The following is a 16374-nucleotide window of genomic DNA, read 5'->3' as shown; positions in this document are numbered from 1 at the left end:
GCAGTTAGATGGGCAAGTATTTTAAAAACATGGACAATTGGAGTACAGTTACAACAGGGTGCACAGAGCAACGGGAGAAGAAGGCATATGGTGCTAATCACACTTTCATGTACATTTTGCATTCGTGTGTAAACCCAAATGTGAACCTTTCAACTTCTAAATGGCAGTATAAGTGCCCACCACTCCTGGCAAGAAAAGAATGGCATCTACAGTTAGCAGTGACATCTTAGACTTCGGCACCACCATGCACTATTCACCCCATCTGTGCTCGGCACTCCCTCGATACCTGTAGTTGGTAGCACTTGCATCTGGGCCAGATGAGTTCAGTGTGCCATGTCATGTATTGCTTCAGGTGTGGTGCACAAGTGTCTGCCCTCACCATGGCGACAGGGGTGTACACAGAAGGTTAGCGAGGTGTGCCCTCACAGGGGGGCGGGGGGACATTTTTATTTTTCTGGCCAGTTGAGAACCACTGGCATGCCTGTTCTGCCGGAAAGTGCCGTGTCCTTCGTTGAGCAAGATTCAGCTGTTCCTCAACAAGTCCATCTGTGTTGCAGGTACTGGATCAGGACCCCAACGAGGTCAACCGTCAGCGGTGCGGCGAAGCCACGCGGCCCCTCATAGAGGCCGTGGACAGCCTCACCACATTCGCCAGCTCGCCCGAGTTTGCTGGGGTGCCCGCCAAGATCAGCCACAAGGTGCCCGTCTTGCACATCGTTGTCCCCTTAATTATTGACCACACGGTGATGCACCGGGGGTCATTTCGATTGCTGTAAACAGTGGAGAAATCTAACGGCTGTGGGGCCAGTGGCGCACCTTGAAAGTTCGGTTTTCACCAGTGCATTTACACTCCTGCAACTCTATCCCCAGGTTTCTAAGGCACGTAATCAAAAATAGATGCGGAACCCTGGCAGAGCCGGCATTTCCAGTGTCAATATGTAACCTGTGAGCATGTTGCATAACGTGGAGGAACAGAGAAGGAAAAGGAGGGAAAATGCCTGATCAAGAGAGCACTAGCTTGGGTACAAGGCAGAGCTATGCCGGTAAGTCGAACGACTGCCGTTCATCCTGATGATCCTGCAGTCAGTTGGGTAAAGTTGCGACTAATTTATCTTTATTGGTTGGCAACTATACAATGAACTGTTGTGTGCTGAAGGAAGACCCCTGGGGCACTGGTAAGGCTGCAGAGATATGGACTGAAATATTAGGGGATGATCCTCCTATAACACGCATGACGTAAGACAAGTGGTCTTTTTAAATGTGTCTGTGTTGAGTGGTCCACAGGCAGTTCTTAGTTTTCTCTTGGGCAAGAGTTCCGGTAGCTACGCGAGAGAGAAACAAATGCCAAACTGCGTGGCAGATGGTTTGCAGGGAGCCTGGCACTGATTATTAAGGGCTGCCAGTAGTATTCGAGTGCGAGGGGGGTAGCGTGTGCAGACCTGGGAGAACAGCCTGCGTGTGCATGTGTGTGCAGGCCCGGGCTGCCCAGGAGCCCATCACGGCGGCTGGGCGGGCCATCATCGACGGCTCGTGCAGCATGATCCTGTCAGCCAAGTCGCTGGTGCTGAACCCCAAGGACCCACCTGCCTGGCAGAGCCTGGGCTCCCACAGCAAGGAGGTCTCGGACGGCATCAAGAGGCTCGTCTCGTCCATCAAGTAAGGACGCCGCTGATAGGGGGCTGCCACGGTCACCTGACTTTGTCACCAAAGTAAGGCGATCGCAGCGGTGGGCTCTTCTTTTGCTAGCTGGATTGAGAGAAACCAATGTTTCATTGGGAAGAAAGGGGGACCCGCAATGTCCCAGAGCGTGAACGCCTTGTTGCCACACTCCTCTCCCCCTCCAGGGACAAGTCCCCTGGCCAGAAGGAGTGCGATGAGGCCATTGACCGGCTGAATGCTGCCATCCGAGAGCTGGACCGCGCGTCGCTCAGCATCCTCAGTCAGGACAGCACGCACCAGGCTGACGGCAGCCTGCTTAAGGTGGGTCCCACAAGTGCGATGGGGGAGGGTCCAGGCCGAATCCTGTGACGTTCAGTGCTCTAGTATCCCCCCCAATGCACTCAGCTGTTGCCTTTCGTAATCTTGGTACCTCCTGATGGATTGTTCGTAATAATATCTCAGTTGTCTACTAGGTGTGTGTGTGTGTGTGTGGAAATTTAAAGCCTTAAAATATCTTAGGGAGCAATGCAGCATTCGATTTGGTGCTGAATCAGATACCAGTATTCAGAAACTTCAAACATTTTCGAAGCATTAAAATGTTTGACAGTGCAAATAGAAGCTGACTGATATTCAGTTAAACCTTCTTTTAATGAACTCAGGTATAGGAACTTCCCCCTTATGTTAACTGGAAGTACTGTTTCGCTGAAAACATATGAGAAATTCCCCGTGCAATAAATTAGGGTCAGCTGCATTGCACTTTGAGCTGCTACGACCAACGCCAAAATGTGCAGCTGCCTTCAGTAGTGGGAAAAGGCTTTCCCCGCAATGAACCTGCATTGATGGGGAGGATAATTGCCAGTTTTGAATCCTGCGCAGTGCTTTACAGAACCAGTTTTTCTTTTCATTGATAGACAACTTTTGTCATGGTTTAATAATCCTCTCTTTTTTTTAACAGTAAACTTATCAAAATTGCCAAAGTTTCTGCACTTGCAATGAAAGCATAAATCTTCTTTTGGGTATGGGGTGCTGGGGAAGGTTTCAGATGCTTATTGATCTCCGCACTTCGTCATTTCGAGTTGCTCTTACTGGAACCAGTACTGCATTTACACGATTGTTAGTCGACTCAAATGTAGGTCGACCCCCCAAAAATTGCATCTCTCAAAAAGAAGAAAAAATGCGTGCGCCGCCTAGAAAATCGTATCACAAAGAGCTCTTCCGTCAACTACCAATACCCCCATACGGCGGCTCTTCCATCAATGATCGATGCTTCCGTAAGCCGTGCTCTCGTGGTGCGCGCAGTAGATGTTAAAAAAGAAAAGCTTTTGTATAAACACGCAGAATAACCATGCACTGTGGGTTAAGCGGGAAACCATATTCACAATTATGAGAGCACATTCGTTGCAAGATGACACTACCGCGTGATACCAAAACAAGCAACATGGTGGCTGACGGAAGTGGCCGCGTGCAATTTCCTTTTATTCGTGAGTATGTTACTTGCATTCAAGAAGCGTTTTGTTCGTCTCTAATAAACAAAATGAAAATTAGCGAATCCTTTGATTCAATGCAGGCGCTAACGTAGCCACAATCATATCACATTGTTCAGTACATTTCCGAACGCGATGGTGGGAGGTTAGTCGCTTAAGTACGGTGAACAATGGGCACAGATCGGGAACGCCAACTTTCAAAGTTGGCATCACCGTTATTAACGCCAGATGTATGCAATGGTAAATTAGTACGCTATGCTTCGACCGTAACCACAGAAACGAGGGTGCAAAACTGTCCCCACTTCGTAGCACCCCTGATTTCTCATTTCTCTTGCCGTTACTAGTGGTACACGGTTCGATTTGGATTCTAAGTCAACCCTTAAACATTGGAGTGTCAAATTTGAAAAAAAGGGTCGACCTACAATCATGTAAATATGGTATTCAAATTTAGGTATGAAATTCGCTTAACAAAACCGATCCTGAAATATTTAGGCTTTAAATGCGACATGAAGTGTCAGAAATGAAATGATTCTGATTGTGGGGTTTAACGCGCCGACACAAGGCAGGCGATGAGGCGCGCCGTAGTGGAGGGCTCCGGATTAATTTTGACCACCTGGGGATCTTTAACGTGCGCCAAAATCTCGTACACACGGGCGTTTTTGCTTTTCACCTCCATCTGGAAAGCGGCCGCTACGGCCGGGAATCGAACCCGCGACCTCGTGCTCAGCAGCACAACGCCTTAGCCACTGAGCCACCGCGGCGGGTCAGAAATGAAATATTGGCTGGTATGCAGGGCTGCATACCAACCAAACACTTGGTTTTGAATAAACACTAGAAAGCTGCTTGCCTATTGCTGATCCTGACATTGTTTTCCTTTTGCTCGTGTGTGCAGACCTACCAGGGCCAGATGGAGACGAGCGCCTCAGAGATTTTGGACGTCATCGAGCCACTTCGTTATGCCGCCAAGGGAGAGGCGGAGAAGTTGGGACATACGGTCAGTGCCGCTCACTGTCCACAGCTGGGTTGTGGGGGGACACGCAGGAAACATGCAGGGAGGGCACTTGCCGTCAGCTCCTGCCCAAGTTTGTGTGTTGGACAAGCGAGCTGTGTTTGTGTGGCCAGTATGTGGGCCAGTGTCGCAACGGTGGTGCCCAGACGGTAACGCAAGGTTGTTGTCGTTGTCGGGTGGGCCCCCACCCTGCAGGTGAGCCAGGCGGTGGGCTACCTGGACCCGCTGGTGCAGAGCTGCATTGCGGGCGCCTCGCACACGCTGCACTCCAAGCGCCAGATGGCGCTGCTCGACCAGACCAAGACTGTGGCTGAGGGCATGCTGCAGCTCGTCTACGCCTCCAAGCAGGCCGCCGGCAACCCCAAGGTGAGTCCCCCGCTGGGCTGCAGTCGGGCACTGAAAGCCACGAGGATAGCCAGAATTACGTGTTGGTTGCTGCACATGGAGCGTTCCTGCTGCTCTTTTGTTGGCAGCCGTTGTGTGCCCGCTCTGTGCGTGTTGTGTTTTGACGGAGTTTTGGCGCATTAGCGTGAAACTGGCCGAAATTGCCACGACTGTGTGTGTCTAGAATGTCTGCTTGACCTGAGCAAGTGTGCAGAATTCCAGCGGCTACTTGATTGTTGAGTGAAATGATGTGCACGTCACCCAGGAGTTTTTGAAGAGCTGCATGATACCCTTAATTAAGGGAAATTGGCCTAGTTCATGCTATTCTGCAGTTGGCGCAGAAAACTGCTAGTACTAGCTCAAATAACAGTGTGGTCAGCAAATTCCAGGTAATCCTTCTCGCATACGAGGGAGGTGGACTTGATGCTGGGCCCCCTCTGTAGGCGGTGCACGCACATGGGGACGTGGACGAGGCGGCCGACAACACGCGCGACGCCCTGCAAGAGCTGCTGCGCACCCTGGAGTCGGCAGCCACCGAGGCCGGTGTGGTCACAGGCCTGGTGGAGTCGGTCAGCAAGGCCATGTATCGCCTCGAGGAGCGCTCCTACATCACCATTGGTGGGCTGCGCACCAGCGGAAGGTATTACACCCTGTACTACGCCCTGTGGCTGGCCCCTGGTGTAGCTGGTAGCAACGGCAGCCTTACAGTTCAGCGACAACCCAGAACAGTGGTTGCAATAAGTTGCCAGCCTGCAATTCTCTGAGCGCAGTCAAATTGCAAGTTAGCATGTATCACTTTTCGTATCACCTTTGTAGTTGGCAGCAATTGTACTGTGTAAGACTTGCGGATGAATGTGCCTAGACAGCTAGATTTTTGAAGTCAGCTTGCCAAATACATCTTGGTAGACTGTTCACATTTACATTGCTCTTCCCTTTCTTTGCACTGCTCTCTGGCATGAATCTGCAGCTTACTTACTGCCTTCTTCTGGTAAGTGGAAGAGCATTATTTCAGTTCTCAGACAAGTGCCGCAATGTATGTTGCAGTTGCTTGCAAGCTTTTTGCACAGGTTGCTCAAGTGCAAGCCTCTTGTTATAGCCGCTACATACTCTGCCATTTCTTTGTAGCGTCGTTTAGCTTCACCCACTGGATACACACTTGTGATCCCCTCAGTAGCATGAAGCCACACCAAAGGGCTCTGGTGTGCAAATATTCAGAATAAAATCCTGGCAGCGACCGCACTTTAAGATACCATAAAGTCTTCTTGTAGCGGTTAGTAGGTTGCCAGTTTTGGCAGTTAGTAGATAGCGTTGGTTGCTTTTGTGTTTCCTTGACAGGGTGGCACTTGTCTCAAAGTTCTTTGCCACTGTAAATGCATCTCATGATAGTGCGCCAAGACAGTGAGCTAGGATGTAATCATGAGACGTATCCCAGTGTCGTATTTCTGCCTACTACAACAAGGCCAGTGCGTAGTTGGTTGTCAGTGCTAGCTGGGTTGAGCGGCTTACCCACCCCACCCCGTCCTGCCTCTCTCTCCCTCTAGCTTCGGTGGTGGGGTGGTGGAGCCGGAGCTGTCGTACGTGGACTACCAGACGCGCATGGTGCGGTCGGCCAAGGAGGTGTCCCGGGTGGCCCAGGACATGGTGGCCCACGCAGGGCACGACCCCTCGCGCCTCACCCCGCTGGCGGCCGACCTGTCGCACCACTACGCCGCCCTGGCAGGCGACGCCCGGGGGGCCATGGCCACCAGCACCAGTGTGGAGGTAGGGCCACCCGCGCACCCGTCGGGTGGGTTGCCTGCTGTGTTTCTTTGCAGTGGCTAGAGACCACCCATGGAAATAAACGCGCCCAAACCTCTTTTTTTCTTTTCATTTCAGACCCATTTGGTAAGCATTTATGTTTAAGCATTTACCTATATGCTAGGAGAAAAAAAGAAAGTGAAATAAACAGAGTAGTATACTGGATAACTTTAGCAAATAAAGGCAAAAACTGAAAACCTACTCGTATACAGTTGAACCTCGATTTAATGAAGTCATCGGGACCTGCGAATTATTTCGTTAAATCAGGAACTTCGTAAAATTGAGAGAACGACAAATTTCGTTCGAGAGAACGACAAATTTATTGCCCAGTGAAAAAGCTCGCGCTTTTCGTCTTCGCGCTTCGTGAACAGCGGGGGCACACACTTCTCGTAGCTGGCCAGTGAAATGAAAGCATCCATGGAACACTCGCGTGCTCCAGGAAACCGCCTCAGAAGGTCGACGGGGTCCATCACTTGACATGGTGTGGGCACGGGAGCTTCGACAGTGTCCGGGTTGTTCGCATCATCAGACTCCCTTTGTGCGCCGAAAACAAGCTGCACTATCTCCTCGTCGTCGAGAACGTCGGTTGTGTCAGTGTCCGCGTCTGCGTCGGCATCCACGAAGTCGTCGAAGACCTGACCTGTGGCCGCCTCGCCACGCCGACGAAGCTCTTCCCAACTGGGCGATGCCCCTTCCTGCTCGTATTGCGGCCTTGCAGAGCCCAACGCAGCCTCGGAAATGGAACTGTGGAAGCTCCTTTGGAAGCGTAGAGGCAGTGTGCTACCGCTCCTACACTGGCAGCACACTGCCAGACATTCTAGACGCCATAAATTTGGAAAAACCTCTTTTTCTATGGGTTTGGCGGCGAGGTTTGTTTTGTTATTTCGAGTTCGTAAAAGCATTAATTTAAGCCGATGGGCAACTGCAAGGAGAATTCGAATTTGTTCGTCAAATTAGGTTTCGTAAAATCAAGTTTCAACTGTATTTGATCGCTGCAGTTGCTGATTACATCTGTTGCAACCTAAAGAACATTTGCTTGAAATAAAGGGCAAGAAATCAGCTCTGTATTTTATTTCATTCTGTTCTAATAATTCCTCACCACAAGTACTTGACCATGCAGTGTGCACTAGATGCCTGGTTTTCGCTGACAGGCATCAGATCGTTAGGGAAAATATGTGGCAGTGGAGCAGTAGATATGCACCGCTGCCCTGTGACACTTTCCTTGCTTGCTCAAGCCCCTTTGTATCGGAAGTACGATGCATGCATGCTGAAAAAAAAATTCAGTTATTTATGCATGGCCGCAGAGTTTGGGGCAATGGAGGAGGAATCGGCACACACCCTTAAAGGGGTCCTGAAGACAAAATACAGCTCTGTTCAGTTTCACAAAACTAGCTTTTGGTAGCGCACTCGTCTCCATCCCAGCCACGAAAGGCGTTTTTTGACTGAGAAAATGCAAGAAGTATTGAAAAAAAAAAAAATCAAATTTTGCGCTGAAGTGACGTTTTATAGGAAGGAGTGACGTAATATGGGGCAGTGCTAAAACATAATTTCTTGTGTGTCGACCACGCGTTAGCATAACAGTGATACGGTCAAACAGAAGTAGAGGCCCCACCACAATCACCTATAGTTATGTTTCTTGGCGGTGGCTTAAATCGGCGTTTGCCAATTGCATAAACAAGATTATGGTACATCATGGAGAAATCACTGGAAAGCGGCTGGAAAGTCGCCACTGCTGCGTCTGTTCTCCCTGACATCTCCATTATTTCTTTGATGCTTGCTATAAAATTACTGCCATCGTTATCGGGACGAAGCAGTCTCTTGAATGAGCCAACTTGTATTTCGTCTTCATGGCCCCTTGAAGGTCATTGGCAGAAAAACACGAGTGCTGCAGCGTGGTGCCGTCGCAGCCCACCCACTGAGAGGCTGTGTGCAGGTGCCCGGGCGCATCCGCACGGGGGTGCAGGACCTGGGCAAGGCGTGCATCAACCTGACCAAGTCGGCGGGGGCCTGCCAGGGCAACCCCGGGGACAGCTACACCCAGCGGGAGCTGGCCGAAAACGCCCGCCACGTCTCGGAGAAGGCACGTGCGCCCTCCTCGCCTTTCACTCCTCCTCTCCGCCCACATGCCACGGAGGGAGCGGAAACTTTACCTTGGGTGGAGGGGGAGGAGAGGTTCAATCGTAGCCTCTGTAGCAACCTTGTGTGTGTGCTGTGTGAGGTACTAGCAGTCTTACGTAGTGCTGAGGCTCTGTGGCGGGCTTGTTCAAAACAGACCTCACTTTAGTGGATGAGCGGGCTCTGGGAGGAATTAGTGTTTGAAAAGTGGGGCATGTTCAGCAGCCGCAGTGCCAGTTTTATTGGGAACATTTTGAGGTAGGTGAGACACGACTTGAGAGTGCAGTCTTTGATTAGCATGGTTTGCCATGGCTGCGTTTGTTGCTCCAAGGCGCCTAGCTGTAGGGATTAAGGTGGGTGTCAGTGCACAGAGAGAGAGAAGGCGCGAGTGTGGGAAAAGCGGCCCCTTTCCTGATTGCGGTGGTGGCGCGCAGGTGTCCCACATCTTGGCAGCCCTGCAGGCCGGCTCGCGAGGCACCCAGGCGTGCATCAACGCAGCCAGCACGGTGAGCGGCATCATCGGAGACCTGGACACCACCATCATGTTTGCCACTGCCGGAACCCTGCACTCGGAGAAGGAAGGGGACCAGTTTGTGGACCACCGGTCAGTGGCCGTCAACGACCAGGGGCGGGGGGGTCTGTGCGTGCGCGTTCCTAACCCATTCCGCCCCGTGGTGAACAGGGAGAACATCCTGAAGACGGCCAAGGCCCTGGTGGAGGACACCAAGACACTGGTGGCCGGGGCGGCCTCGAGCCAGGAGCAGCTGGCGGTGGCGGCCCAGAACGCAGTGTCCACCATTGTGCAGCTGGCCGAGGCCGTGAAGCTGGGCGCCGCCTCCCTGGGTGCCCACAACCCAGATGCACAGGTGATGCTGGTCAACGCCGTCAAGGACGTTGCCTCCGCCCTCGGCGACCTCGTCCAGGCCACCAAGGCCGCCTCGGGCAAGGGCATCGACCACCCGGCCATGGCCCACCTCAAGGAGTCCGCCAAGGTAGCTGCTTACTTATTCTGGGGAGATGGGGAACACACTTGGTCCGAGATGGAAACTTGGTAGTGGCAGTTGCAGAGGAATGTTGAGTGCATTCCAAAAACCTAGAGAAATAAAGAAATCAATTATAATCCGTTGTCCTAGCAAACATTCAAAAGTGCATCGGCCATCCAGATGTGTGAAGGCAGCAGGCTACTTAGTGGACATGATACCTAAGGTAGAAAGATAGCTGGGACGCTAGTTTAATTCTTTATGCTAGCGTATTATAAAGTTGATATATACCAATCGATGTACCTAATTTTTTTTTTTTTTTTTGCTGAATGATTAGTTTTAATTTAGTGTCATTTATTAATGGCTAGTTTGGGCATCTTGTCAATGTGATGCTCAAGGCAGGGGTGGGTCCAGGCATATTTCTTTGGTGGGAGAGCGCACTTGGCATGTTTGGCTCAGTGGGGCTGGTTTTTAATGCCACTGCCAACCTACATATAAGTGCACTCTTGTGCTCGGTTTCAGTGTGCACAGTGGTGCACTACTGACCACTCTCTCCTCCATTCTTGATGTAAGTGTGCTAGTACTTACCTGCTAAGCAAGCATCCTGGAAAAAAAAAAAAGCAAATAAAGTGTCTCCTCATAATTGGTTTATTGATTTGAGGTGTAACACGCCAACGCTGTATAGGCGATGAGGCACTCCGTTGTGGAGGGCTCCAGATTACTTTTGACCACCTGGGGATCTTTAAACATGTGTCGAAATCTCGAATGCACGGACGTTTCCGCTCTTCACCTCCATCAGAAAAGCAGCCATCGTGGCGGGGAGTCAGACCCGCATCCTTGGACTCAGCTGCACAATGCCTTAGCATTTGAGCCACCGCGGCAGGTGTCTCCTCATAATGCTCACAGAGCTTTGCAGCAACCTGTTTGCTTCTCTGACGGCAAACCCTAGGCATCTCAACGTAACTTTTATAACTTGCTTTATACGGCCAGAAGAGGCAAGATTTATTCTAGACTGCAGACAGCGTTCATTGGCCACGTTTTAACACCGTTTAAATGTTCCTCGCATTCACAACCTTTGTCACCGAAGCACGCAGCTGCAGGGTGCCTAAGTGTTGTTTTCCTGTTCTCTACCGACTGCACTATGCAAAATCAAAATCAAAGGGACCATGGCAACAGAATACCAGCATGGTTCAATTGAAAAACTGCCACGACACAGCAACAGTGATGCCAGTTTAATGCAAACTGCAAACAGTTAAGCTAGATCATGAGGAAAACAGATGAAAGGTGTGCGGCAACTCACCAAGCACTTTCTCGCACCACCTTATTGCATCACGGATACTAGTTTGTGCAACAGGCAGCCTCTGACTTCCAGCTCGCACCAGTAAACATGATGATGCAATTTCTGTGATGCATCTGGCTTTGTTTGAACGCGCCATTTAGATGCTAGCATGAAGTAAACATGCTGATTAATCTGTTTTCTGTTTGACCCCGGTGATACCACTGCAGGCACTGTGTAGACAGAGTAACATTAGAAGTTGGTCACAACTTGTGATGGTTCCCCCCCTCCCCCCCCTTTTTTTTTTGTTTAATGAAAACAACCTTTTTCGAATCCGTAATACAGTCGGATGAGGTATCCAAGAGCTATCCCTTCCAAATAAGACGATGTTGTATGTTGTCTTCAGGGCCCCTCAAACAAAAGTGCACGGGGCTTTGAGCATTTGTAATGCCTAGTTGCTTGTTGAGGTTTTGTTTGCAGTGCGTACTACACCTGCTTTGGGTGCTCACATTATTAGAACAGCACCGCAGCTATTGCTCCAGCACAGCTCTTCGTGTGTTCGAATGCTTCGAATGCTTTGCTGTCATGGTGGAAAAGAACAATCCGCCTCCTCTGTGGCTTATTGCTTGGCAAGCACCGGCAAGTGCCAGAGCATGGGCAGTCTCACTGCATTAGCAATTACTGCCAACATTTGAGTGCATATTAACAGCTGTCCAGCTGCTCCCCTAGGCAGCAGGTCAGCTTTGCTTCACAGTAGCCAGTGACATTTTGCAATGAGATTTGCAGCTTGCAAAGCTATACACCTAGCTCGCTGTAGTGTGTTTTCTCTCGCCACTTGGTAGTCAAGAAGGCATGGTGTGTCGTCATTTTCCAACTAAGATTTCATTGAAAGAAAGATCTAACTAATCTTCCAGTTTTACTGACCCAAATGGAGAATCGGTAGGGTTCACAAACCCTAATTGCATGGCTGGCTGTGATCAACCGTTCTATAACAAAACCTTTTATAACAAAAGGTTCACTGTGTTTGTTATTCTATAGCAATAAGCGTGGGCAAGAAGGGGCCATGCGGGAAGTGTTGCAGTTGTCCTTCCAGTGTAGGTATGACTATGAGCCAAAGAGCTTTAATGGAGCTTTCAGGCCTAACAGCGACTAAATGCTTTTTTTTTTGTTCATAAAATCACACATGCAGATTCCCCATTTCCAATTTTTTATTGCTGTTTCTAAACTAGTAAGTTTTTCGAGATACAAATTGAGCTGCTTGCCCCCCGAGTGTAAAGGATAAGTTTGCCCTTTCCCTGGAGGAAAAAAAGAAAGACGTTTACACACGTGGCCATACTTGCTTTGAAGTAGTTACAGAAAAATGCTACAAGAGCTTCTTTGGTCAATGTTCTTTGTGGTCAAATAGCTATGTAAGCTGGCATCTAGATCTTATTGGGGGTGTGTGTGTGGCGGCATAGAGTTGTTTCTAAGAGCATCAAATTCTTCAACCGCCCAAATAGTGCATGACTGCCAGAAGTGCACGAATTATTCTTCTCAGTATAAATCAGAATAGGAGCTAGCGTCAGTTTAATTCAGATTACTTTGAAATAAATGATTCAGGTGATTGTGGAATGCAGGAGCATTTGAAGAAGTTGCATATCACCAATATTTATGAAATGTTCAAAATGTCTGGCTTTTGTGTAAGGGTGCCAGGCATGCAACATGTTTGTTTGATGAAGAAATGGCCTCACTGCAAGAAATGGCCCTTCAGGTCATTGTTTCAAAGGATGATTCAAGATGAAGCAAGATAGACCCGTGTGAAAAACCCGGCCAGAGAAATGTTGCTGCCACAGTGAAGGGGTGACGCCAGAGCAGTTACTGTGCAGGTGGCATACTAACCCAAGCATAGTGTACTCCTGTGAGAAAGGAAGCCCCTTTTTAAGGTGCGGGAGTTAGCTGCCATGTCGCATCAAGTAATTTTTGGAGTGGCAGTGCTGAAGACCTAACGCTCATGAACCGATGTTACTACAATGTTTAAAGATACTCTTAATTAATTAAGGCTCTATAGCTTTCTGTTTCAGCTGAAAAATTGCTTTTTGTAGCGGTCCTGGTTTTTGTTTGATGTCCAATGACGCCTTCCTTGCTTAGAGGGACCCTGCAACACACTTTGAGGGGTACAAATAAATCTGCGCGATGCTTAGATTACACTGCCAGGAATACTTGAGCCAAATATTACATGTGCACATTAAGTGGTAAGCTCACAAATCGCTGTGAAAGGTGGGGAAAAACTGACCACGCTCTCTTCAATTTCCCTCATTACGCACCACTGTAATTACGTGATTACAGTAGTGGTTGTCTGTCCTATTGGCTGTTGCTAGCCAACTTCATGGTTTATTTCTCGCATTTCCTGTGACCATCCGCTGTTGTCGGAGCAGTGCACCAACCTCTTCTGTGCCTGAACCTGGATGAACAGCTTTGGCGTTTCTTTTGTGTTTTGAGTGTGCATTGAGTTTGAGTGATGAACTCAATGCTTTCCTTTCAACGAGATCACTCGACAAGAAATGTTTATTGCTTCGAAAATGCCCTGAGCGCTTGCTTTCAAGTGGGCATGAACGCCTGCTTCTTTGTTGCTCCAGACTGGAAATAGACCCCTCCACTTTGTGGAAAAAAAAGAGAAAACTCCCCTGCCTGTGATGCATCAAAGGCAGCCGAAGAGAACACCACGAGTACAAGTCGCCCCCCCCCCTCTCCGGGGGAGAGCGCGCAGCTTTCGTCGCGTAGTCCGCGGTCAAGTTGAGAGGGAACGATTATGTGAGATTTTTCATCTCGCGTAGGTACGATGATAGTGAACGGATTTTTATCATTCTTGCTGGAGAAGATTGCTAAGACAGTAAACTTTACCCCAAAATACATTCCGAGTCGTCAGTGGTAAGTGCTGCAGGGTCCCTTTAAAAATAAATCGTTACAGCTGGCTTACGTCTCTTTCTCGTTTCTCTTACTTCTTATTTTATTTTATTTTTTTGTGGTGTTAAGAGCCTGTCACAAAGTGTGCAAATCCTGCCATGCAAGGCGCTGCCAAGTAATCCAATTCGTTCCTGAGTGAGGCTATGTGAGGATGTGTGCTACCGTGTGTTAAAACGTTGTCTCTGGAGGATTTAACACAGACCTGGCCAATGATGGCCAGAAAAAGAGGTGAATAGCAGTGCTACATTATAAGCATATTCAAGTTTCTCAGAGTAGCTGTTGGCTGTCACTACAAGAACAAGAAATGCAGGTTTTCTGTGGCATAACGTTACCTTTGGTCTTATGTGTGGGTGGCAGTGGGATGGACCTGGACGCAGGTGTGATTTCTGGCCACAGCAGCTGCTTCTTTGGAGGAGGTTCTGAAAGGGAGGAGAGGGAAATACCAGCTGGGGGAAAAACAGCCAGGTTTAAATGTATGTGTGTGTGGGGGAAGGGCGGGGAGGGGGTTGAAGGGGGTTGGGGGGGGGGGGGGTGGATTTGTGCCTGACTGATTTGTGCGAATGGATACAAGGTTATCGTGAACCTTAAATTTTCATGAATAGCTGCAAACCAAACGAGGCTCAGACAACTTTTTGTTGCTTTGTTGCTTGCTTTGCCTTTGTCTACTTCATGTGACACGAAGTGAGAAGACGTGGAGATCTGCAAGACGTGTACTAGGTGGTTTTGCTACTCTGATCTCTTATGTCCACTTGACCTGTAAGGGCACCTGAGTTGCCACGGCTCTGTCAAAAGCCCAGTGTGGGAGCCGCGCAACATGTTTTACGTGCATGTGAAATTAAGTTTTGATGCCTTGGTTGCTGAAAAGGTACACACTGCAGCTATAATTCACTGCGCTTGCCTGGTGACTTGGCGGAATTTGTGGCACAGCATGGCCCACCAGAGAGTATAACAGAATTGCTTGTTGAGGTGCACTATGAACTTGGCCCCTGCAACTCCGACAGGCCGCTCTCAATAACAGCATTAACGCCTGCCGGTGGGATGTCAACCAGTTGGTGGGTGTAGGTTCTGCTACGCGCATTATGAGATCCTGGGTTCTTTCTTTAAGTACAAAATGGCTCTTCTGCACATGTTCAGCAAGTGTGCTGAGCTCCTTGTATTTGTAGGCTTTTTCTGCGTGACGAATACATTTATTCTTATAAGTTGCTTTGCTTTAATAAAAATTATCTGTCTTGTTTGGTAGTGACTAAGCACATTCAGTACCCCTGTATGCTTTTAAGTCTAGTGAAGGGGGCACAGGTGCTGTGAGTTCATAAAAGGATGCAGCAAAGGTGCAGTTTACCTTGATGATGTTGCCCTGACTGGGACACATCCCAGAACACTTATCAGTGGACAGTACCTGAAGGGAACAGTGCAAACCCTTGTTATATCGAAGTCATTGGGGAAGTAAGAAAAAAATTGGCTCCAGTCTACGCTGTGAAGGTGGTTGGAAAGCAAAGTTTTAAACGACACCCACAACAATTGCCCATGCAACGTCACTTCAATTCACGCTCATGGCTTTACAAAGAGCGAAAGCAGAGATTGCGCCAGCCGTTACCTGGAACTCGCGGGGGAGGCGTCTTGAACGCAGGAGCGTCGGCCACGGCCGGGCTAGAGCTGCGGATGCCGCTGCCGCTGTAGCACGGCCGTGCGTCGGCAGAAAACGGAGAGGAGCCTCTTTCGAAGGGTGAGACAGGGGAACCTATCCATACTTATGTGCTAGCTAGGGGCTACATCACCATGCGACACAAGCGCAGACACCGAAGCAATTCAACGTGAGCTTCGTGATTCTCATTTATACCGATTTAAACTAGTTACTTTAGTAGAATTTCGAGAAAGCTGAGGGAACTTTTGTAATCACTATTTATCAGGACCAGTTGCTGCTTTCACATTTGGTAGTAACTCTTAAACCGCAGCTGAATCGGTATTCACCAATTTAGAAAACGGAGTCCCATTCGAAAACGGACTCCCATTCGTGGCAAGCAGTGCGCAGAAGGTAGCGTTTCTCTAGCGGCCAGATGTCTGTATGTGGTCTCTGCATTTTGGTTTCCCGCCCTGCAAACCAATCCTTAACGTATCTTTGCCGTACGACCACTTAATTCCGTCGTGTCCGGGTTACCCAGGAGGTGCTGTCGAACAATTTAATAAAGCCGTGAGAAGGAAGCGCGCAATGGATGTGAAGCTGCGCCAAAACAGACCAAAAACAACCGCCGCTAAAGCAGACGACAAAGCCGTCCCGCTGACACGCCCGCCGGTGTGAGCAGGCTCCTGCACGCGAGGAACGCTGGGTAATAGCGCCCTATCGCCACACTATCTACACTGTGCTCCGGAAGTGAAAACTGCCTTCCCCCTCCTCATCCGCATTCGGAGTTTCTTGTCCCGCATGCCACGAAGGAATCGTTGGCTGGTAGAGGTAGGAAGCTTTGCTTTAAAACGTGGTATAAGCAGTGCTCGGACCTTAGCAGTGCAACATGTCATGTGATCCCTTGGCTGTGCGCACTAAATACGTACTCAGCACCACACAGGGCCGGGAAGCCAGGGGACTGTCACATCAAGAACAAGAAACACAGGTTGCCTGTGGCAAGCTAGAAATACCTTTGGGCTCATGGGTGGCTGGCACACCTGCACTTGGGTGCGGGTGTGATCCCTGGCCATGGCAGCTGCTTCTTTGGAGGAGGCTTTGAAAGTAAG

General features: G+C 49.4%; 1 protein-coding gene across 4 annotated transcripts in view; it reads left to right on the top strand.

Annotated features, from left to right (window-relative positions):
* Positions 1-16374, top strand: part of Rhea (Talin_middle and talin-RS domain-containing protein rhea) — a 100183-nt gene that overhangs the window by 72262 nt on the left and 11547 nt on the right. For all 4 annotated transcript variants that reach the window (XM_077706231.1, XM_077706232.1, XM_077706233.1 and 1 more), the window contains exons 37-46: positions 558-698; positions 1475-1656; positions 1845-1980; positions 4036-4137; positions 4348-4518; positions 4980-5176; positions 6078-6297; positions 8267-8413; positions 8883-9052; positions 9131-9440. In XM_077706231.1, coding sequence (XP_077562357.1) covers positions 558-698; positions 1475-1656; positions 1845-1980; positions 4036-4137; positions 4348-4518; positions 4980-5176; positions 6078-6297; positions 8267-8413; positions 8883-9052; positions 9131-9440 — 1776 coding nt within the window. The remainder of the gene's footprint in view (positions 1-557; positions 699-1474; positions 1657-1844; positions 1981-4035; positions 4138-4347; positions 4519-4979; positions 5177-6077; positions 6298-8266; positions 8414-8882; positions 9053-9130; positions 9441-16374) is intronic.

The sequence above is a fragment of the Haemaphysalis longicornis genome, unplaced genomic scaffold (assembly GCF_048455015.1).
Source record: "Haemaphysalis longicornis isolate Haplotype H1 unplaced genomic scaffold, Haemaphysalis longicornis Haplotype H1 scaffold_4, whole genome shotgun sequence".
Taxonomy (NCBI): Eukaryota; Metazoa; Arthropoda; class Arachnida; order Ixodida; family Ixodidae; genus Haemaphysalis; species Haemaphysalis longicornis.
The sequence above is the reverse complement of the archived record's forward strand: the minus strand, read 5'-3'. Positions and strand labels throughout refer to the sequence as shown.